At 40.2% G+C, this 26,304-nt stretch overlaps 1 protein-coding gene across 1 annotated transcript; it reads right to left on the reverse strand.

The window, feature by feature from the left end:
• LOC139475474 (sialin-like) lies at nt 1-26,173 on the reverse strand. Its single transcript, XM_071258681.1, has 12 exons — nt 25,864-26,173; nt 18,944-19,140; nt 18,228-18,305; nt 15,169-15,327; nt 14,126-14,213; nt 12,879-12,974; nt 11,362-11,483; nt 9,417-9,566; nt 7,592-7,724; nt 6,737-6,892; nt 5,057-5,142; nt 1-2,792 (listed from the first exon to the last, which is right to left on the reverse strand). Exons 1-12 carry the CDS (start codon nt 25,913-25,915, stop codon nt 2,565-2,567), a joined length of 1,545 nt encoding a protein of 514 aa, XP_071114782.1. The 5' UTR covers nt 25,916-26,173; the 3' UTR covers nt 1-2,564.
• Nucleotides 26,174-26,304: the final 131 nt, after the last annotated feature.

Genomic DNA, 26,304 nt, shown 5'->3' on the forward strand with positions numbered 1-26,304 from the left:
TCACTGGCACTGTTCAGTTAAACCTTGATAATACTGTACAGTTAAAACTCACTGAACTTTGGGCTAAATATGCAACTTTTTGTAAACAAAAACTCAACTCTAATGGAGCGTAATGTTTATTGAGTATTATGTTATGGTACTTACATTTCCAGTAGTTGACACACGTTTATTGGAGAATACCCACATAAATAAATACACGTATTGGCACAGATTCTGGCAAGATGGCATTGATGAAACATACCTGTACATCGTTATACCATAAGCATTACATAGTGTATGTATGTTTTTAGCGTTAATGGAGGTGTACACATAAAAAACGTGCATGCTGTGTAAATAAGCACAAAAACATTGAGGTCAATTTTTATAAATATATCAATAATACCCAGGTAAAAGCTTCACAGACTGCTTATTCACTCATTCAAACAGAAAAAAAACCGGAAATGAATCTGTGACATCAGCAACCCAAGCCCTGCCCATTATACTTTCAGCCAATCAGGAAATAGCAGCCCATAAATGGGAATTGAAAAATTGTTTTCTTGATTAATGGAAACATAAAAACAAAATAAATTGCTTGCTCAGCCAATCAAATGCCATGGAATTTCTTGCAATTTTCAATACAATAACAACACATCACAATCTTTCATCAGATCACAACAATAAGCATGTCCCAGATCGGACCTGTCAAAATCTTTTCTGACATATTGAATAAATTGATGCTTAATAACTTGCATCGCCTGGACTGGTTCAGTGTACAGTTCACACTGGGGTGTTGATACAGACGTGCAGGAACACACATCACAGCGGTGATACTAGGACTGGGACAGGTAACTGAGTAGGACCTGGGTACCCACAGGACTACCTGGATTTGTGGTTAGTCATGTGATATCATACTTGTCCTATATCGGACATTTTCTACCCATCTCTTGAGACCTACAGCGGATACCTGGATAGGGTAGGGTAATAAGGGTGCTTGGTACCCGGATAGTAAATTTGGACTTGTTCTTCCCAGTCCTAATCAATACATGCACTGGTCCTACTGACCTCACTACTTTGGTAGATGAATTCATCTCAAGCATTTTACACCTCTTTCATTCACAGACTGGCTTGTGGCAGTATATATGTTCTGTCACCTTTATGATGTAAATACAGACACAGACACAAAATAATCTGGTGAATATCTGTTTAGCTGACAGCCAGTTTTAACTTCCCTGTAAATCAACAACCATTTTGGTTTCAGTAAAGGAATGTGGTATTTTGGAATGTTTGTTGTTTAACGCCAGCCTCAGCAGTACTCCAGCTATATGACGGCGGTCTGCATATAGTAGAGTCTGGACCAGACAATCCAGTGATTGACATCATGAGCATCGATCCATGCAATTGTGATAAGATGACACGCATCAACCAAGTCAGTGAGGCTGACCACCCAATCCCATTAGTCGCCTCTTACAACAAGCATGGGTTGCTGAAGACCTATTCTAACCCGGATCTTCTTGGGTCATTTTCGAATGTACTTTATCCAATATGACAACATCTAATCAAGTTACTATCAGACAAGTAAACACATCAAAGCAGTTCATCAAAGTTATGCTCACTGTTACATTTTAAAATCTCCAGCACAACAGGACAGAGTTATACAACTTACCCTCAGAAAATAATGTGATTGTGCTACATTATTACCCTGATCAATGGATTAGTGTGCACCCCTTTTTCATTTTCTACTCCCTGGGGAGTATACAAATCAAACTGCCTTTGAGGTGCTTGAAAGTTAAGAGTCACATCCTACCAGGTACCAGATCCCCTAAACTCTCAGGAGGCGAGGTGCCAAATCTGGTCGCCCATGACCTTTGTTGCTAACTTCACCTGATTTGTGACCAGTGCGCTGTCCACAGGACCATGTGCCACCACAATACAGACCAGACACACCTCATTAACCATCCCATGTAATCAACAACATGCACAAGCACACAAACACACACACTGATATGTGTGAGACTCCAGAAAAGGATACCAACCCCACTGAGACCCGGGTTACAACAGGTACCAAGCACTCTACTGCTTGGGTCGGGTGGTCAGGCTCACTGACTTGTTTGACACTGAACATGCCACTTCCATGTCAGTACTGAATACTGCTTGTATGACATCTTCAAGAAGTTGGTGATGCGGCGGCTTGTAAATAATCCAGTCTGGACGAGACAAGCGTCCAGTTAGATGTGAGAATTTCTATCTAATCTGTATGTCCATATACAAGAGTAGGTATAAAAACTTGGTTTTCGAGTTACGCGCATAAAACGAAATGATTATGGACAGACAGACGAGGCGTAGACTATATGCCAGGCGGATAAAAAAGCAGTGATTGATTTTGTGAGCCACAATCCACACAATGGCTACAATGATATGCATTCAACCGAGTCTGACCACCCAATCCATTTGGTTCCATCTTACAACCAGCATAGGTTGCTGGGGACCTGTTCTAAGCAGGAATCCACATGGTCGGTATGGTGTATGAATATGACATGTATTGCACTATTTAATACATTTACAACCAACTCAGTGTCACAATATCACTAAGAGCTCTTAGTAGGTGGAGGTATAAGGACCTCCTGATCATAAGGAGCATTCTGGACAGTTGCCTGTATGGAAGACTCGGATTTCTCGAAGACATCGTCCTCCTCAGGTTTCACTTTGGCCCAGGACTGTTCCTCTCCACGAGCAAAGACGATGAAGATGACTGTCCCGACCACATAGACGCCTGCCGTGATGAAGAACACAATTCTCCACCCTGCTATCGTCTCCTGTGGGCAAGTGCACAATGTATGACAAGTATTTCACAGCTCACAAACAAAACTGAATTAAATCAGTAGATTACATTTCCGATTGTCCCTTTTTCTTTTAATATAAGCCCGATTTCAAACAAAAATCCACCCCCTTTTGAGACTCGATACAAATTGTTTCCATGGAAATTGAGAAAAATTAAAATGCCAAAAATCTGTAAATTGACCATTGACCATATTCCCACACATTCAATGCCGGAGGATAAATATGATATACTTCATTTAAGATACTGGTGTATTTGAAACTAAATTCTGCAGTGGCCAGTGTAGAGTTCATACATGGTCTGAAAATACAGTTGACAAACAATAAGTGGCAAATCTCAAGGGACTGAACCTAAAGTATCTACTTATTCAGTTTGCCATTTATCTGACATGACACTTTTATTCCTAGTAGGGGGCACAGGTGGCCCAGTCGTATAAGGCGCCGCGATTCGCTGTGCAGAGTTGCGTCCCTTGGACACGCCAGAAACCTATGATTGTGGGTTCGAATCCCGGTTCGTCACAATTATGTTTCTAGGTTTGTCAACACCATACCCGTGCTCGTGGGTTTCACCGAAGTGGTAAACATCTGAGACCTGCATCACTTTGGGCTTTCCTCCCACATTAAGCTGACATGCCGTGATATAACTGGAATACTGTTAAAAGCGGCGTTAAACCCAACTCACTCACTCACTTATATCCTAGTAGTTGACACAAACTACAAAGAGTCTGTTTCATTAATGAATTGTTTTCACTGTCAGTACAGAAGTACAGACCACAAATAACTCGGTGAGATACAGCTTTTGTTCTCTCCGCTGATCCATTAAATGTCACTAAAAAATGCACATCTCATGATTGAAACTGTAATTATAATGATGGTCATACTAATCTGTAAATCTGAGTGTCAAGAGGGTTATTTTTATTTCTACCCATTCCACCAATACATTCTACTAGGTCATCCCTTACCAATCGTGTTGGTGTTCAGTAACTGTGTCCATCCTTGTGGAATATATCATATGCACGCACACATTCTCACTTACGTTTCGTAATGCTCCCCATCATCTTCCAGGGTCAAGAGTGTCCACCAGCCTTTTTATCAAAGTCATGTAGAAACTAGGCTTTGATACAGGCTAGTGGACATGCTCGCCCGGGGAAGATGGTTCCTGATGAGAAATAATGTGATTGTAGGTATACAGAAGTGTGTATGATTCTGTTGGGCCATACAATAACCACACACTTGAGGATGAACAATAACAAACAAGCATGAAATACTCATATCCCCATCCTGAAACAAACACTATACTCATTTTCAGTCTAAGTCAAAGTCACTGCTATGGCTACTCGAAAATGTCAAAAATCCCCAAATATCAAAAGGCACCAGTTTACCACTAGACCTATCTATGTGCCAAGTTTGGTGAAAAAATATTGTGCTGTGTCCAAGATCTGCCCCGGAAAGAAGAACTACCGCCATTCTCAGTCTAAGTGAAATTCGTTGAAATGAAAGTGACCTGATGGACAGCCCTACGGTTGATTGTGACATCCGATATGTTTTTAGAGGAATATTGGCAAGTAAGTATGGTGGAAATAACACTCGAAGTTCATCGTTTCATTTTGGATTATGTGATGTAACAATATTTTGACTATTCTATTATTTGAAATTTTATTTCACTAAAGTTTACATTGGAAAACATTGACGAAAACCGTAGATCTGTTGTAGCAGTGAGATTTCTTTGTATCCTGTATTTGACGAATGACATGCTTGTTGTATGACATAGCCTAATTTAAATGCATATGAAAATGCCAAGCATGAACTTGTCGAACATGATAAAAAACTTTGCACAATCAGATATACATTGTCTAATTCAACATGTTTCTTTTGATTTGGAAGGAGATGAGCGAAATTATCTTGGAATGTGTTGACAATATTTGTGATTTATATCTAATTTAAATTCAAGAATAAATATGTATCTGATCTCAACACGACTAAGTTTCATGTCACTGCGTTAAACTGTCATGGTATAATGAGTGCATGACTGGTTGTAGTTTTATGAATGAAAAGTAGTGATAACTCTGCTAACGTCTCAGTCAATCAAACACGTCATGTACACATATTACTGTGATAATCACACTACTGGAAAGGGATATTTTCTCACTGAGAAATTACCAAATAGAAAATTCAATTTTGGGTAATGATACAGTATGCGCCCTGAAACAGATCAGTGTAGACACATCGCAGGTGTACTTACATTATTGTTGGTGATGATGCCAACCACTTGGGGGCCCAGGAAGCCGGGAATCGTAGCAATCCCATTGGTTATACCCAGCAACACTCCTGTAACCATAGCAACATCGGTTACTACATCCGTCACAAGTTCCAAGAATGGTAGAGTGTTGAACAAATAAGTTAATAATGAAATTAAATTCATTGATCATTATACATATTATAGCAACATATTTGTTTGTTTGATGTTTACTACAATATAAGTGTAGCAGCCATAAAATTTCCGAGTCTCGTGATGGGATTCGAACTACGGACCTTCTGATCTGAGGTTGGACGCCTTGTCCACATGACCAAAGAGGTTAACCCCGTCAGCAAGCTGACAAGGTAAGGATGTCATCTGTGGGACGACTCCACGCCCTGCTACATACTCCCCTGTCAACAGAAGGCACGTCCCGGGCCGCATAGTAGGGTACTGAGGCTTATTTGGCTCTAATTCAATATGAACGTGCTCAGCCAATGTAGTGGCCATAAAATTTCCTAGTCCCGTGATGGGATTCGAACCACGGACCTTCTGATCTGAGGTTGGACGCCTTGTCCACATGACCAAAGAGGTTAATCCAGTCAGTAAGCTGACAAGGTAAGGATGTCATCTGTGGGATGACTCCACGCCCTGCTACATAAGTATTTCCCTTTAATCCCACCCAGCACAGGTGTGGGGTTGACAAGCCAGGATCTAGGCTTCAAACAAACAAACTCTAAACCCCTGCACAGCTTAGGGTTCCAACTCAAACTAAGGTGTCACAGGCCATGTATACAGTTTCTTCAGCAATATTCTAGCTATATGACAGTAGCCTGTAGATGAGGTGAAATGGGGTTTAATGTCGCGTCCAAGATTATTGCACTTATATAGCGATGTGCATGCACACGTGTGTGTGTGTGTGTGTGGCTGCTTGTACAAGTCTGGACTGATGCCGATTTATAGTGCCAGCCCACTGAGATACCATGACGCAGTTTAACATGAATACCCCACTCAGACACAGTATACTGACGCCGAGCCAACCAGTCCTTGTTTTAGCCCCTTCATGCCCAGCGCCAGACAGGGTAACAACAAGTACCCTCTTTTAAGGTCTTTTGGTATGACGCGGCTGGAGATCAAACCCCGGACCTTCCGCTCTCAGGGCGGACACTCTATCACTAGACCCCTGAGGCGGTCCAGTAGCCTGTAAATAAGCCATCAGACAATCCAGTCATTGATATTATGAACAATGATTCATGCTATCAACTATACGTCGACCTTGATGAGGTGATCCATTAAATATCCTCTTACTAACAGCATGGGTTGATAGTGACAAATCCTAACCTGGAAACCCCACGGACGGAGTCTTCTGAATACTGATGCAATGATTGAGACAACACTAATATCTGACAATAGGTTTTACATTTTTATTTCTTGTGATGTCATTTATCACAGCCTACTCAAAAGTTTCTGTCTGTTGGGATGCCAGGTTAGAATTAGTCGCCAGCAACCCATGCTTGTCGTTAAGAGGCGACTTAATGGATCTGGTGGTCAGACTCGGGACTTGGTTGATTGCATGTCATTGTGCCCTGAGATTTTGTGGACCGCTGCTCACAATATCAGACACTGCATTATCTGGTTGGATTGAACAAGAGTTTATATTCAGACACACTGAAGATGTCAAGATACCAGAGAACTTGGGCGCAATGTCCAGATGGTTGATCATGTATCCCCCCATTGTGATCCCACTGGTTCCCAAGGCCAAGGTCAACAGCGTAACTGCCCACACGTGGTTACAGCCCACGTAGCTGACGCCGATCACCATGCCAGCAGGGAGCATCAGTCCTGAAGGCATTCAAAAATAGGAATTCACAGAATGTATGAAAAAAGGTTCAGTATCTGTATCTGTATCTCACAGATCGACCCCAAAGTCCCAGATGTTTCCACATGTCAGACATCCAATACCTACATTTACAATTGAAATCTACTAGGTGAGGTGAGGTGAGGTGAGGTGAGGTGAGGTGAAATGGGGTTTAACGTCGCGTCCAAGGTTATTGCACTTATATAGCGACGTGCATGTACGTGTGTGTGTTTGTGTGGCTGCTTGTACTAGTCCGGACTGATTTTTAGTGCTAGCTCACTGAGATACCATGCCTCAGTTTAACATGGACACCCCACTCAGACACAGTATACTGACTCCGAGCCGACCAGTCCTTGTTTTAGCTGCTTAATGCCGAGCGCCCGCCAGGGTAACAACAAGTACCATCTTTTAACGTCATTTGGTATGACGCAGCCGGGGACTGAACCTCGAACCTTCTGCTCTCCGGGCGGACACTCTACCACTAGACCATGGCGGTCTGAAATCTACTAAGCGTAATCAAACAATTATACAATGTACATGCAATGACCAAAATAATATTTGCTGTCCTCTGGATTTATCCCATCCCCCCAAATTATTGAAAAGCTGGGTGTTTGAAAAAATGTGTGTGCCCCACAAACGTATGCTAAAAAATCCCACCCCTTACTGAAAGTAAGATGTCTTACCTAATGAGTTCATGAGTTTGCGGGTGGCAACAGTTGTAAGATAACCATGGGATCGGAGATAGTCGGCAACAAACCCAATCAGAACTTGCACAGACCACAGGGCTGCATATGGCACAGCAGACAGCAAACCATCCTGACAGAAGGAAAGAACATTTGACCATGAATTTGGAAATTACTTCATTCCGATTGGTCAATCAGAGGTATCAAATCACAATAGCAACATCTGATTTAAACAGCTGATCCGACGGCTGCATTACCACAGAAGCTAATATTTATCGAAAAGTAGTTCTTTCTCAGTCATTGTCGGTAGGCATTTTCAAATAATAGTATGTGACAAATATGCAGATTTGTGGTATTCATAATGCTCAAAGTATGTGTGGCAATACATTTTGGCCTGAAAACACGGAGAAATCGACTAGAAGAGTGTGTTTCAAGTTTTAGGGAGCTTAAAATTTGAAACTTATTTACAGCTGACTGTGAGGTCATATTTTCTGGGTCACAATGGGCAGTGTGACTGATGGGATGTGCAGAGTAGAGCTCAACCTTGCAAGGCTTGTTTCATTTTCTTTAGGGGTGGCCACCTTATGTTACTTACTAAGTTGCTGTGATACACCGTTTCAATGCCTGTTGTATAAACATGCAAATAGAAGATAGCGATACGATAAATAGCAAAGAACAGTGAAGAATGAAGTGTGGTTTATTTCACAATGAACATTGTTCTATCATGACGTACGTCATTTCTGGAGATTCGAATATGCGCTCATGACTTGATGACGTTGTATATTGGACGTTATTTTTTAAAGGGAAGTATCTAGTGAGTTGTTCCCAATAGATTTACCAGGACAATGCAAATAAACAGAGTGGTCGCATGATCGCATCCAAAAGTAGGAGAGCTATGACAATCGGTATTGGGAGAGAAGGTACAGGTAATCGACGTGAGGAGTGTGAGTATATGCGGGAAATACCGACACCAAACCCACCTGTTCATAAAATGGGCTTGTGTTCTTATCTTGTATAAGAATCAAATGACTCCACATTGTTTATTCTCCCTGCAGTGTTTATTGTATGATAAACAACTTCCACTCATTATTTATTTCTTAATGACATATCAACATCATTACATCCCATTTAAGGAGGTTGGTTAAAAAAATATTTTCCAAAATTTTAATAATGATGATTCCCTTTAATGTCGGACAAGTCCTTTTATGAACAGGTGGGTTTGGCTTGGTATTTCACGCATATTCTCACAATCCTCACATCGATTAGAGAGAGTGGAGAGTTACTCCCGAAGAGACATCCACAAGTTAAGGTATCGTGCATCTACTCGCAACTCTGCACAGCCAAAAATGGTGATAGTTCTTCAAACTCTTCACTTTCAGTTCTCCATTAGGGGTTTGTTTGTTGTCAGGTTAAATTATTTTTGGTAATTTTCACTGAGTACAATAAGCTTCGCTTCATGCTGATTGGCTTGTTTGTACCAACTGTTTTCGGTGTGTGTGAAGAGGTCACATGAATGCATTGTCACAAATATTGAAGATGTCATCCATTGTTTGGATGTCACAAATGATATCTTGTGACATGTTTCCTAAAACTAGATAACCTGCCCTGAGATCAGAAAACACACATTAATTTTCAATTATTTCTCAACAAGGCTCTAAACTTACAAAATTCATTCACTCAAAACAGATAACCCATAGTTCTGAGTTGCGAGAAGGATCGTCTTTATATTACCTATAGTCATCTTTTGGAGAAATATTGAAAAATGTGGACTTCCAGAGATATCAGCTCCGGAACTCCATAGGTCATTCACTACATTCCGACTTACAGACTGGATATCAAACTTGAGGATTCTCTTCATGAACGTCGGGAGGCAGGTGAGGAATGTATACTGGCCCCAGTTGGTTGCCACATGACCGCCAACAATCCCCCACAATGCCCCAGAGGTGAAGATCTTCCTCCAGGGTGTCTTCAGATGCTGCAATGTACATGAACAGATTCCTCACACAGCGTTCCTCACACAGCGTTCCTCACACAGCGTTCCTCACAGCACCTTCCCTACAGACACACAACATTGCACCTGGGATTTCCTACAGCCCCACATACAGCACCTTTCCTATATTTCTTTGTCAAAAAATGTATTTGTCTATAAAATGATAAATGTCATTTCAGTAATAAAAAAAAATACAAAGTTATTTTATTTTTTACAATTTATTTTTTCACCTACATAGATCATGTTAAAGAAACATATTTTAACTATAATTTCTATTTTGACAATGGTTTTAGAAAGAATACCTTATTTAACAAATTAAACATAATATATATATCGTATTCAATGTAATAAGCGCCCCGCTCTAATAAGCGCCCACGGCGATATTTGCTAAGATATTGACTAGTGCACAATCCCAGTTAGAACCCCTTCCGATTGATCAATGTACACAAGACTTATTTATTCGTGTATAATGCGCACTTGTGTGTTATATGCACCCTCAATTATGGGCAATTAAATTCTGGAAAAATATATCTGTCATATGTAAACATTTCAGGCTGTCAGCATAAACCAAGAAATTTACAATTTTTCAACTCTGTTTTTTTCACCAAAATAATATTCTGATAAGAGCCCCCTATTTCTAATTTTGAGAGGGCCCTGGGTGCTTATTACGTCGAATACGGTATATATATATATACTAACGGAAAAAGTAACTAAGTTTCATATAAAGTTCAATAAAAATAAATGTATTCAACATAAAATAATGCATCTTTCAATACATATTAATGAAGACATCTCCCTTAAGGTTTCTTTGAATGGCATTTAAGGTTAAGGTCCTTTAAGGTTGTAATTCACAATTTGCACATGCATGTTCATGCACGGTTCAAATTTTGAATGTTTGCATGTTTGTTGGGAGCATGATACTCACATACTTGGTTTTTTTACGTGGACAGCATACCATGCTTGTTTAGCTATTAGGTGATCATAGAAACACTTTAGTTTAACTGTAAATAATGCTTACACAATGCCACAGATTGGTAAAAATCAACATCTAAGCAGCACTGCAAACAGGACTGGCACAAAACAAAGTGCAATACATTTGAATCATTCCCATGTGATGTCAGGTCAACAAGACAACCATATTCAGTTGGTCCATCTATGGAATTGATACCAAACTCCCACATTAACAGTTGGGACAATTCCTGGGTTCAGACTAATGAGTGGCAGAACCGTATGCAACTAGTTGAGGAAGCACAACATCTGACCCCAACTTTTGAAACAACATCTCCTTGGATGTTGTAAATCATCTGGTGACCCGTGAAGATTCCGGGGTAAAATAGGTCTTCAGCAACCTATGCTTGCCGTAAAAGGTGACTATGCTTGTCGTAAGACTAAGGGGATCGGGTGGTCAGGCTAACTTACTTGGTTGATGCATGTCATTGATTCCAATATCTAATTGAGTAGATCGATGCTCATGATGTCAATTACTGGATTGTCTGGTCCAGACTTGATTATTTTACAGACTGTCGTCATATAGCTGGAATAGTGCCGAGAGCGGCGTTAAACAACAAACAAACAAACAAAAATAAATCATCTGGTGCCTTCAATGCACCACCGTTGCCTCACCTGTATCAACTAAATGGTGGATACACCACCCTGTTTTAGGGCATATCACCCTGTCTCCTGTTAACAGGTTTGGAGTTTGTCAGTGAATTTGTTATGATTTCTGTGGGTATATATATATCATAAGGATTGATAGGGTTTAATTGTATCTGGCACCTACCGTTTTCTTGCCCACAGAGCTTTCAATGTACTCCCTCTCTTCTCTGGTTATTCGAGGATGGTCAGCAGGAGTTTCATGCACCAAGAGCATCCACATGATGAACCATACACAGCCCATCACCCCTGAAGTGTGATAACAACACTTAGAAAGACACACAGAGACACACACAGGCACATGACACACACAGGCACACAGAGACACACACAGGCACATGACACACACAGGCACACAGACACACACAGGCACATGACATACACAGGCACACAGGCACACAGAGACACACACAGGCACATGACACACACAGGAACACAGAGACACACACAGGCACATGACACACACAGGCACACAGAGACACACACAGGCACATGACACACATAGGCACACAGAGACACACACAGGCACATGACACACACAGGCACACAGAAACACACACAGGCACATGACACACACAGGCACACAGAGACACACACAGGCACATGACACACAGAGACACACACAGGCACATGACACACACAGGCACATGACACACACAGGCACACAGGCACACAGAGACACACACAGGCACATGACACACACAGGAACACAGAGACACACACAGGCACATGACACACACAGGCACACAGAGACACACACAGGCACATGACACACAGAGACACACACAGGCACATGACTCACACAGGCACACAGGCACACAGAGACACACACAGGCACATGACACACACAGGCACACAGAGACACACACAGGCACATGACACACACAGGCACACAGAGACACACACAGGCACATGACACACACAGGCACACAGAGACACACAGAGACACACACAGGCACATGACACACAAACGAGATCGGGTTTTCGGGCTCACTGACTTGGTTGATGCATGTCAATGTATCCCAATTGTGTAGATCGATGCTCATGATGTCAATCACTGTATTGTCTTTTCCAGACTTGATTTTTTACATACAACCGTCATATAGCTGGAATATTGCTGGACCAGGAAAGCCTGAGCAATGATCTCTGCTGTCATGATACAGTGACACGCAATCATCCAGTAGTTTTGGCTCTTAGATATCATCAGTAAACATGGCAAAACACCCAGTATAAGGATGACATGTATTGTGGCCAATTCACCAAACGTCTTGAGAATTCTATTGACAAATAACCGACAACACATAATTTGAAAGTTCATGAGAGCATTAATTTACACCAAATTTGTAACTAATGATGTAAGGCATATTAAGGAAGTCATTTAAATATATATAATATATACCAAATACCAGTAAATATAGCCATTCAACCATGACATCCCAAATACCTGCTGAAGGCACACCTTACTGTGGCAATTTTTACAGCAACCCTAGATGGAAGTCAGCAAAAACCCAACGAGTTGAAGACCCACACAACAACAACAATGATAATAGTAATATAAATAATAATAACAAAAAAAAAAGAAGATTTTTAGACTGTGCATTGTTCAATAACACAAGGGATAGCTCAAACAAATATTCAACCTACCAAAGACATAGAAGACAGACGGCCAGCCTCCAAGGAATGTTGACGCACACAGCAAGCCAGAGACCGGCATGGAGAACACCACTCCCATCTGTGCCCCTGTCAAACAATCACACACAAAGGGGATGAGTGAATGTTGTTTTAAGCCAGTGTTCCCAACAGCAGCTATATCCAGCGACCAGCAAACAATATTGTCTTGGCCAGGCCATCCACAGGTTGTCAGCACAGACAGTGATCCATGCCGCTAGGTACAATGCCACACAATTAGCAAGGACACCTTTGCAACCTAGTTCTCATTTCTGGTCACTGGTGAGTCCCCCAATCTAGGGGCGGTCGGGTAGCCAAGTGGTTAAAGCGTTCGATTCCCAACATGGATACAATGTGTGAAGCCCATTTCCCGTGTCCCCCACCATGAAATTGTGGGGTTATTGTTAAAAGGGGTGTAAAACCATACTCACTCAAGCATCTCTTTCATTCTTTTTGGGAAAGAATAATTAGATTGTATTTTTTTATTTGCAGTTGTTTGATCATTGAAGATAATGTTAGACATTCATTACATTCTTAACAAAACAGCTTAGTGTATTGTTTGTGTAACACTCTATCATGTCTAGCAAAATATGAATTAAATTATTCCCTATTAGAACATTTACATAAATGAAGGTCATAACTGATCAATGACAGATATAATCCATGCCTTAACAGAGGACAAGTTATATCCTGCAAGATTATATAGTAAATATTACAGTCATTACATGAAGATTGCTTCAATGAAGACTATTCAAGACTATCCTGAACATATTCTTTTGTATACAATATAGCTTGACAGCTGATATACTGACTTATCTTCTCAAGTGAATTGTCGACTGAACACTATAACCAATAGGCTACCCTGCCTAGCTTTATTAGTTTTTGTTTGTTTGTTTTTTTGCTTAACACCACCCTCAGCAGTATTCCAGCTATATGACAGCTGTCTTTAAATAATCGGGTCTGGACCAGACAGTCCAGTGATTGACAATCATGAGCATCGATCTACACAATTGGGATACGATGACACAAATCAACCAAGTCAGCAAGCCTGACCACCCCTCCCTTTAGTCGCCTCTTACGACAAGTGTAGTCACCTTTTATGGCAAGCATGGGTTGCTGAAGACCTATCCTAACCCAGATCGTCATGGGTTAGCTTCATCAGTAAAGATTTCATTTCAGTATAATAATCTATCATGCAACATGTCTGACAAGGGTTCCAATACCAGCATAGGAAAATCCTGCAAGCTTGCTCCTCTCCAAGATGGGAGCCCAGTTCCCCCACATGGCGTGCATAGATGGGAAGGTCACCCCCTGCAACAGGACACCATGAAGACAGAGGTGGGGAAATGGGGAATAACATTATGTTCACAATTCTTACTCTTCTGTAGTAATATGTGTGTGTGTGTGTGTGTCCTTGTGTGTGTATGTGTAGTAATAGACACAGTATACTGACTCTGAGCCAACCAGTTCTTGTGTTTATCCCCGTAATGTAGTGTGCCAGGCTGGGTAACAACAAGTACCATCTTTTAAAGTATGAAGCGGACAGGGATCAAACCACCGATCTTGCTCTCTCTAGACAGACGCTCTATCAACTAGACCATGGAGGTGTTCAGTGCGGACAGAAGGGCAATAGTCAAGCAGACACAGTTCTCAGTTGACGCTGATTAACAGAAAGAGATTAATAACAGAAACCTAACATCTAATAGCCAGGTTGGTTAGTGATGACAGATCTCTCCAGTCTCTCATAGTCCATCATGATCAGCTGCTCTCCCCTATCCCCTTGTGAACTCACCTCTCCTATCCCTTTGTCATGAACTCACCTCTCCCATCCCTTTGTCATGAACTCACCTCTCCTATCACTTTGTCATGAACTCACCTCTCCTATCCCTTTGTCATCAACTCACCTCTCCCATCCCTTTGTCATGAACTCACCTCTCCTATCCCCTTGTCATGAACTCACCTCTCCTATCCCTTTGTCATGAACTCACCTGCCTATCCCTTTGTCATGAACTCACCTCTCCTATCCCTTTGTCATGAACTCAACTCTCCTATCCCTTTGTCATGAACTCACCTCTCCTATCCCTTTGTCATGAACTCACCTCTCCTATCCCTTTGTCATGAACTCACCTGCCTATCCCTTTGTCATGAACTCACCTCTCCTATCCCTTTGTCATGAACTCACCTCTCCTATCCCTTTGTCATGAACTCACCTCTCCTATCCCTTTGTCATGAACTCCCCTCCCCTATCTCCTTGTCATGAACTCACCTCTCCTATCCCCTCCAGGACTCGCACAGCTATGAAGACAGGCAGCCCCCCCAGTCTGGCCGCCACTGGTGTCAGAAGAGTAAGTATGGAGGTACAAAGGATTCCGAAGCCATACAACTTCTTGGCACCAAACCTCTCAGCTAGATAACCGCCTGGCACCTGCATTGAATCATAAAGACTTTGCCATATTTATGCGACACCTCAAATGACATCGATTTTCTTAATGTATTTTATGCAATATGGTTGTGATAACAACACAGGCCATTTCATGACTGAAACATTACACCTGTGTGGTGATGATAAACACATTTCTCACCTGTGTGGTGATGATAAACACATTTCTCACCTGTGTGGTGATGTATATACACATCTCACCTGTGTGGTGATGTATAGACACATATCTCAACTGTGTGGTGATTTATAGACACATATCTCATCTGTGTGGTGATGTAGAGACACATATCTCACCTGTGTGGTGATGCATAGACACATATCTCACCTGTGTGGTGATGTATAGACACATATCTCACCTGTGTGGTGATGTATAGACACACATATCTCACCTGTGTTGTGATGTATAGACACACATATCTCACCTGTGTGGTGATGTATAGACACATATCTCACCTGAGTGGTATATAGACACACATATCTCACCTGTGTGGTGATGTATAGACACACATATCTCACCTGTGTGGTGATGTAGAGACACACATATCTCACCTGTGTGGTGATGTAGAGACACATATCTCACCTGTGTGGTGATGTATAGACACATATCTCACCTGTGTGGTGATGTACAGACACATATTTCTCACCTGTGTGGTGATGAATAGACACATATCTCATTTGTGTGGTGATGTAGAGACACATATCTCACCTGTGTGGTGATGTATAGACACACATATCTCACCTGTGTGGTGATGTATAGACACATATATCTCACCTGTGTGGTGATGTAGAGACACATATCTCACCTGTGTGTTGATGTATAGACACAAATCTCACCTGTGTGGTGGGGCGGTCGGGTAGCCTTGTGGTTAAAGCGTTCGCTCGTCACGCCGAAGACCCGGGTTTCGATTCCCGACATGGGTACAATGTGTGAAGCCCATTTCTGGTGTCCCCCGCCGTGATATTGCTGGAATATTGCGGCATAAAACCATACTCACTCACTCACTCACCTGTGTGGTGATGTATAGACACACATATCTCACCTGTGTGGTGATGTAGAGACACATATCTCACCTGTGTGGTGATGTATAGACACATATCTCACCTGTGTGGTGATGTATAGTAGGGCTGCAACGATACAGGAAGGTCACGATACGATACGTATCTCGATACACAATGATAAAAAAAACAAGACTTAAAGCATGTAAAGATTGAACCTTTCATGATTTTGGAACAGTCAAAATTATTTTATAATAACAAGACTACTGAAGTTGTTCAACTTTCCTACAAAACAATTCAAAGTCCAAACACCAGAAAATAATTAATGTACTCCACCAGTGATACAACTTCAAAGAATGTTGATGCAATGGTCGAAGAAATTGTATCTGAAATTATTGTTTTATCAGGAATAATTTATTCCAATATTGTGTTACCTTAGTTGCAGCTTTTACTATATAATTATATATTTATAATTATAAGCACCACAAGTGTAGCATTTTGGTACTGGTGATTGCTGTTGCAGGATATTTTTACGTATGGAACAATTTGACCAGTCACCCTAGGGACTTCCCGTGCTACATGTATTTCGATTGCGATAACGTTATGTTGACATATATTAGCCAAATTGCCACAAATATGACTTTTAATGAGTCAAAGTATGGCATTTTTAATATATGTATCCATTCTCGGGCAACTAAAGTTCGTTTCAATGCCTCAAAAGCGGCAATCTGAACGTGGTTGCTGTATCTCTTCACACACGATTTCACATAACTTAATGAAAACAATATTAAATGAAATTTTGAATTAAATCAATAAAATATATTACAAACACAAGTCCAGATATACAATGAACACGTTTTAATAACAAGATAGTATAATAATGGTATTGAATTGCGTACTTCAGTTCGGATTTGCTGACTGGTATTTTTGGTGTTATGTGCTTGCGGTGATCAGCTGATAATGTTTTATGAGATGGGGAAAAACATCTGTCGGTGTAAAACCTGAGCTTATTAAAAAATTAGCGTGCGCTATAACCAAGTTAGCGGTTTATTGAAAGGCACAATACCGAGGTAACCATGTACATGAGATTTGCGTTCCGTATCGTGGCGTATCGATAAATGGGCCCACGTTTATCGTATATCGTATCGTGGGTCAAGTATCGCGATGCATCGGAATATCTGTGTATCGTTTCACCCTTAATGTATAGACACATATCTCACCTGTGTGGTGATGTATAGACACATATCTCACCTATGTGGTGATGTATAGACACATATCTCACCTGTGTGGTGATGTAGAGACACATATCTCACCTGTGTGGTGATGTATAGACACACATATCTCACCTGTGTGGTGATGTAGAGACACATATCTCACCTGTGTGGTGATGTATAGACACACATATCTCACCTGTGTGGTGATGTATAGACACATATCTCACCTGTGTGATGATGTAGAGACACATATCTCACCTGTGTGGTGATGTATAGACACACATATCTCACCTGTGTGGTGATATAGACACACATATCTCACCTGTGTGGTGATGTATAGACACATATCTCACCTGAGTGGTGATGTAGAGACACATATCTCATCTGTGTGGTGATGTATAGACACATATCTCACCTGTGTGGTGATGTATAGACACACATATCTCACCTGTGTGGTGATGTATAGACACATATCTCACCTGAGTGGTGATGTATAGACACATATCTCACCTGTGTAGTGATGTACAGACACATATCTCACCTGAGTGGTGATGTACAGACACATATCTCACCTGTGTGATGATGTATAGACACACATATTTCTCACCTGTGTGGTGATGTATAGACACACATATTTCTCACCTGTGTGGTGATGTAGAGACACATATTTCTCACCTGTGTGGTGATGTAGCCGTAAAAGAAAGAGCCCAGGATCAGTCCTTGAGTCTGCTCATCCCAGTCAAACTCTCCTGTCTGAAACAGACAGCATGTCTCTTGCAGGGACCTCGAAACCTGTTTGTGCTCTGGACTTGTGCTATTGTAACTGCAAAATGTGCTATTTGAAATAGTGCAAATCTGACATTTTCAAATTTGCCAACAGGACATTTTCAAAAAAGTATTAGCAGTGTCCAGCACAGAATGTGAAGGGGATTTTCAAAACAAAACCTCATCAAGACGCGACTGAGATGGCATTCTTTACTGAAGAAAAAACAAAACATTGTGTTACTCACAGCTGTAAGCAATATTGAAGCTGTGCAGGTGTTGCCAGTGATTCAAACCAGTGGTTCATAGAAGGAGGTGTGTTTCAACTCTCGGGTATTATGACACGCAAGAAGCCAGGTTACACCTTCCAACAATCTCACACTCGGTCCTTATCACAAGCATAGGTTACTGCTGATATATTTGGTGACCTAGACTCCCTATGTGGTACTTAATATCCCATGTGCCTGAAGTTCAGAAGAAATAGTGAAGTAATGGAGTATTTCCTCTCAACCAACCCTGTCCTGTGGGGATTCCAGGTTAAAATAGGTCCCCAACAACCTATGGTGGTCGTATGAGGAGATAAAATAAATCTGGTGGTCAGGTTCAGTATATATTATTATCTCACTCACAGTGTGAACAGTGGTATTGCTGAAGCCTCCAGGAGCGTGACATTCCGTGCTGTCGTTGACATCGCTTTTAGCATGGGTACTGTTCACCATGGCAACCAGCGCCACACTCAGGTTGACACGGAGACAATAGACAACAAAGAATCCCAGGAAGGCCCAGAGAGCCAGAACATGTCGTGCTTGGATGAACTGGCATGGTACTAGAAACAAAAAAGTAAACGCATGCTTCTAAAATGTTTAAGAAATGGCTAACTCAAATTGCGGCATCACCTCGCTGGGGTTAAGAGGGTTCAGGGTGTTTGACTTATTGAGTACTTTGTGTCTTCTGATGTGTTTGATTACCATGTTCACAACTTATGTCAGCTTTCAATCTCATTAAAATCAGATCTTAGTTCTCGCTACCGCAAAACAAAGATCTGAGGACATCCCACATCAGACCGACCTTTCACGAACTCTGACCGACCAATGGAATTACTGACATTAGCTTATCAGAAGGCTGCTTTCTCGTGCTAATTTCCTATTGGTGACTATGCTTCGAAACATATTTTGACAAATTCTCGCTTAAAAATTTGAAACCTGAACAAAAGAACATTCTCAAATGGCTAATATATGGTCTAGATTGTATAGATTCAGTCGTTTAGCCCGTAACTATCGTTCAGAATACTCTGTTTTAAAGTTTTCGGGGCTGCATGCATGATCATTAGAAATCACATTCCGACTGTCACTGAAGTGATGCAGGTCTTAGACGTTAACCACTTCGGTGAAACCCACGAGCACGGGTATGGTGCTGACAAACCTAGAAACATAATCGGGGCGAAAAGGGATTCGGACCCACAATCATAGGTTTCTGGCGTGTCCAAGGAATGCAACTCTGCACAGCGAATCGCGGCGCCTTAGACGACTGGGCCACCCATGCCCCCCTCAAATTAGGAGGTAAGGTAACATTGCATTCAAGGTAATACATGTAGTGTAAAACTATGTATTAAAGCTTTTTCGATCCTCATTGGTCCTGTTATCAATGAAATACAAGTCCCCCATACAGAGCCATATGGTTGGTGTCATTTTCTGGGTACAAATGCTATTCTCACAGTTCAGGCAAAGTCATTGCTGGAGTGAGAAGGAGTAGTGTAAGTGTTGAGATAAAATATGAGACACAGTAATGTTTTACCTCAATCATGTTAATGCATGTTGATTCTTTCAAAACTGTTGAGATAACAGTGAGATAAGATTAAATGATCTTTCCTTTCTAGCACAATGCGGCCACCTCCGTGGTCCAGTGGTATAGCATCTTCCCAGTGAGCTAAAGGTCAGGGGTTCAATCCCTGGACGCTTCATACCAAAGATGTTAAGGGGTTAAAACAAGGACTGTTTGACTCGCAGTCATTATACTGGTATGGTGTCTCAGTGGGCTAGCACCATAAACTCGACATTAGTCCGGACTAGTAGAAGCAGACACCCACACACAGACACCCACACACACACCTACCATCCAACACCCCCCTCCTCTAACACACACACGCACGCACGCACGCACGCACACACGAATGCATGCATGCATGCACGCACGCACGCACACACACACACACACACATGCCCACACACACACACGCCCACACCGGCACCCACACCCACACCCACACACATGCATGTCGCTATATCAGTGACATACGCATGCAACTGAAATAACCAGAAACTGTACTTTTTGGCACTGGTGCATGTCAATTGGTGTTTTCATTAACAACAGAACAATATTTCAAAAATATTTATCAAATATATTTCCAGGAACATTTTTTCCAAAAAAAGATTTTCCAAAAACATGTTGTTGGGTTATTTATTTTGCTTCACATTGCCATTACATTGCGTATCTCGACACAAAATCTACACAGGACTTGATTTAAGAAGCTTCATTTAACTTGCAACAGGTGTATGTTGATATAATAAAAACCCAGTTGCACCAGAGTAAACCAAGTTGTTGTGTGGAAAAGTAAGGCTCAGCCAGACACAAGTTTGAATATTTGTAACATGGTGCATGTAGACATTAATAGTACCTTCATAAATAGTAGGTTGCAGTCTTCAATAATAGGTTGCACTGGTGCAAGTTTTATATTATAAGTTAAATCAAGCCCTGCTACCATATACCGTTTGTATTTGCTTGTAAATAAGAACAACTTTAATAATTGGTATCTGCCTCATCAATTCTTGACAAATTCCAACTAACTCGGTGGATATTTCCCATTTTAACAAACACCTGTGATAAATGCTCTATATATGTGTGTACACTGTCACAGAGAATGTGCAAGCTGTTATCTAACCTGACAGGACAATTTTGTGTGCACCATGTACATCATGTGCACAGGCACATGCGAGTGGTATATTTATCTCATTATTAACGCTTTATGTTTTGTAGAATGCAGTGAAATGACAGAGATATTCTTTCATGGAAATAGTACAACAGGATATGCCCCAAACCTTACCATTGTTAAACTGTTACCTAACAAGTCCTTACCATCACCAGTGATACGTCACATTTCATTTAATCTACAGTATCAGCAAGTGAGTGAGTGAGTGAGTATAGTTTTACGCCGCTTTTAGCAATATTCCAGCAATATCACGGCGGGGGACACCAGAAATGGGCTTCACACATTGTACCCATGTCGGGAATCGAACCCAGGTCTTTGGCGTGACAAGCAAACGCTTTAACCACTAGGCTACCCGACCACCCCTCTATCAGCAAGTGATCAGTACACTGTTGTTATAACATAACACATACACATAGATTAACAAGCTAAAATTGATGAAAACAACTAACAATAGTGATAAATGATGACATTGGAGGAAGCTTAATATGTGTCACTGTTCTACTATCTAGATGTATTTCTTTCTTATGTTTATTGATGAAAACAATTTCAATTTTGTGATATCACTGAATCGTTTTCAGATATCACGAATTCAAAATGTATTTATTGATATAAATAAATTGAATTATTAATAATTTTCTTCTTGGTACATATCATTTTAAATACGCTACTACCAATATTGCTGTCTCTCACACATTTAACTTTAAAGTGTTACATGGCAGTGAAATTTACAGTTAAACAATAATTGAACCTGTGTTACATTGTTTCTGTTGATATTCAGAAGAAGCTCATTGCATTGCATTTGGACGATGATTGGTTGTCAGTGGTTAGGAAGTTATCATATTTAGATGCTTGAATTATCTGTAGCGTAATAGAAACGTGGAAAATTCAGTGATGTTCTAGTCACACTGGACTGGTCTAGCACTGTATGGCAAGTGCTGGAAGCTCGTTAGACTATTTAAATGGAGCGGGCGCGTACCTGCCTGTCATCTCACATTTCATCTGATCTTACATCAGGACCAGCTTTCGTGTGAAGATCACTTAGCTCCCCGTATTCCCAGCACATGCCTATCTCGGAAGCTTGACCACTTTTGTGGATGGGTGAATATCATTATCACTGAACTTTTTGCTATCACCAATGCCATCATATTTCGTATTTTATACTGCCATCAAATATTGTACTACCACTTTATTATATACTGACACTGTAATTGATGTGCAGTAATTTGTATTGATTTGTAAACCTAGTAAATTGTGTGATACAATTGTTGATTGAATACCATTCTTTGGTTAATTGTTGGTTTACCACTCAGTTCTTTTACGTACAGATATATATCTGGGTTAACATATAATTTGTGAATTGACAGAGGTTAGGTCTACTATCGCCTACAGTGCATTTTGCCTACAGCATTATCAGAACAATGTTATGCACCAGTGGCCGTCACTAATGAGCTCCCATTACCTTCAGTATGAGTGGCAAAGGCAAAACTTGTGCACTGTAGGCGATAGTAGACTCCACCCCCATCATAAGTGTTGGATAAAGCCAATTGTCGGATTAACGAGTGTCGGATTAACAAGACTTGACTGTATTTCTTTCTGCTTGTGTGTGTATTAGATTTAGGACATTTTGCTTTAATAAACATTCTTCTAATATAATGCTCCTAATCTGCACAGTCATGAGATCAGTTAATGTGTTAAAAGTTAATTCAATTTATAGATATCCAAAATTCATCATATTCTCACAAATGATTTATGCAACGATAATATTCACAGACAGTACGATATACGATACATACTGGCCTATATCAATGCATAATTTAATCCTGTATCTATTCATATCTTAATCGTGTATCGTTTCACACATAAAACATATAACACAACAGTGGAATGACTTTGTTGGTAAAATGGATCCTTCTACATTCTAATAAACAATTTTATCATTATTAATTATTGCTACATCTACATTGTACAATGGACTTAGTTAAATGACTTAGATTCTGTTCTAGTCTTTTTCAAACTGGTATTGACAACTGGTTTATGCCTTATTGCATACAAAAGTTCATGCAAAATTGCTCAAAAGTAAGAATTACAATACATGTCATATCTTGAACTATATACCACGATATGTATCGTAATAGGGGAAAGTTGTATCGTGACATCCCTCTTAAAATATACTTCTGATTTTTGGATATCACAAATCGTAATTTTGATATTATACAATGCTATAAATTGCATTATATGTTATGTTTCAAAATACATTCATTGATATTATAAATTCATTTATTCATATAATAAAAAAATGGAATGTAAGATATAAATATTTTATAATTAAAATAATTATTTTATGATATCATAAAAAACATTTTTTTATCCTGTTTGTACATATGTATCAATAGTTCATCTTGTGTTATCAATACATGAATAAGTCTGACACAGAGATAAATTACATACGTTGAACCAATATGCTGTAAATGGAAAATTGTTATCTTGGTTCAGAATCCATTTAACAGAAAGGAGACAAGTAGGGCTGGGACGGGTAACCCGGGTACTCGGGTCGGGTGGGTCCTGAGTAGGACCCAGGTACCCATAGTACTACCTGGACCCATGGTTAGTCACGTGATATATCGTTTAATGACAAAAACTCACTATAGTTCAGTGGTTACACTACAAGTCGCTAATGTTCTCTTTTTTTCTGATGATGCACACATTCCTTTTGACTTGTAACTTTAGATAAAGCTTCAGTCAAATTCATTGTACGCATGATTTGATCGTTTCATAAGAGACCATATATCAATTATATGGTCTCTCGTTTCATACATGTTTCTAAGCAGTTTTTGCCAGGGCTACGGTTAAACTATTCCAAATTAGACATTGTGTTCCCAACTCTTGAGACCTACAGTGGGTACCCGGGTAGGGTCGGGTAATCGGGGGTCGGGTACCCAGGTAGTAAATTTGGACTCGTCCCAGCCCTAGAGACAAGGTTCCTGTCAAGGGACATCATCAGATATGCTTATCAGAGCTGGAATGCCACAAAGATAAATATTGACCCATTGTTATTTTTAGTTTATATTAACCATGTTAACGAAATCTCAGACATGTCAGATAATATTTATATTATTACCAGCATGATTACTAAACTGTTTGATGATGACACAAGTATAGGAATCTCCTCTGATGATGTACATCTCAGTCTTAATGAAGATCTTACTGCACCTAATGACTGGGCACACAAATGGCCCATCAAAAAGTGAAGACAACACCATCAAGAATTTAATCCATACTTTTACTGGATCAATATTAGAACACTTGTCAGAAGTCTGGGATAACTGCACAACCTTTAATGAAACTTGTCTTGAATTATTACAAGTAGAAGCAGCAAAGATAGTGATTGTACTTACAAAGTTTTCATAATGTGAGAGTCTATATTACGAAACAGGCTGTGTACCACTTAAGGAAAGGCGTAGTCTTAAAAAACCACTATTTTGATACAATCAGTCCACAATCAGTGTGCATCATATATGTCTGACTTATTACTTTCCAACATGACCTTCTGTTACTAACATAATTTGCATCATAAAATCAATATAGTTACCATATTTGACGTAATAAGCGCCCAGGGCGCTCTCAAATTTAGAAATAGGGGGCTCTTATTAGAATATTATTTTGGTGAAAAAAACAGAGTTAGGGATACATTTTGTGGTGTAGGCTGACAGCCTGAAATGTTTATATATGACAGATATATTTTTCAAGAATTTAATTGCCCATAACTTAGGGTGCATATAACACACAAATGCGTATTCTACGCGAATAAATAAGTCTTGTGTACATTGATCAATCGGAAGCGGTGCTAATTGGGATTGTTCACAAGCCAATATAATAGCAAATATCGCTGTGGGCGCTTATTAGAGCGGGGCGCTTATTATGTTGAATACGGTATACTATTGGCTTATAAAACCTTTCAGAACTCCTTTATTCCGAGTGCTTGAATGAATACAGGAATTCTTCTACATTTATAAAAATAATTCTTTTCAAAATTATCATATCAATAATTTTGTCTCATTTAAGGAAACAAACAATTTTATGGATAACAACTCTGGTTTATTGCATTTAGCAATGTTTCGATGTAGATTCTTACACGTTATCAAGCTGGTGTGACAAGAACCAATTTTTAAGTGATGATAGGTTTAGAAGGGGATTTCACGTTGAGTTGATTACAAGGGTATTTCACGTTTAGTTGATTACAAGGGGATTTCACGTTAAGATGATTACAAGGGTATTTCACTTTTAGTTGATTACAAGGGGATTTCACGTTAAGTTGATTACAAGGGGATTTCACGTTTAGTTGATTACAAGGGGATTTCACATTTAGTTGATTACAAGGGGATTTCACGTTTAGTTAATTACAAGGGTATTTCACTTTTAGTTGATAACAAGGGGATTTCACGTTTAGTTGATTACAAGGGGATTTCACGTTTAGTTGATTGCAAGGTAAGTTCATGTTTAGTTTAGTTTAGTTTAGTTTAGTCTTCCCCTGCGAACCACATAATAAGGAATAAAATCATGTACCTTCCTTATGTCCTCGGCGAACAAGAGGTTGTTTTTCTTCTGGGTGGCTCATTTCTATGCTGTTCCAGTTCCAAGAGGCCACGGCGTCTTTTATTAATATATCGTTGTAATGTTGGCAACTTGGAAGACAGTTGTTTTGATAAGACGTCCGAGTTCCACTCAAGTTTGCACTTCATAAAGTTATCAGTTTCATGTCTACAACCTTGAATGTTTGATAACAACCGAATGATCACACTTCTATGCCGTGGTTTGTTTTACTGTAAAGCTGACAGTGAATGGAGTTGAACTTTGACAGTTCTGTTATCATCGGTATACACGTGACAGGATACAAAACAAAACTCACTTGTAGGATATCACACGAGTAGAAGACAGGAGAAAGCTGGGCTCTGTCTCTATGTCTCAATTTGCGCAAAGAATACGGGAAACCAGATTAGATCGAAT

The sequence above is a fragment of the Haliotis cracherodii genome, unplaced genomic scaffold (assembly GCF_022045235.1).
Source record: "Haliotis cracherodii isolate W230 unplaced genomic scaffold, xgHalCrac1.p SCAF_1, whole genome shotgun sequence".
NCBI lineage: Eukaryota > Metazoa > Mollusca > Gastropoda > Lepetellida > Haliotidae > Haliotis > Haliotis cracherodii.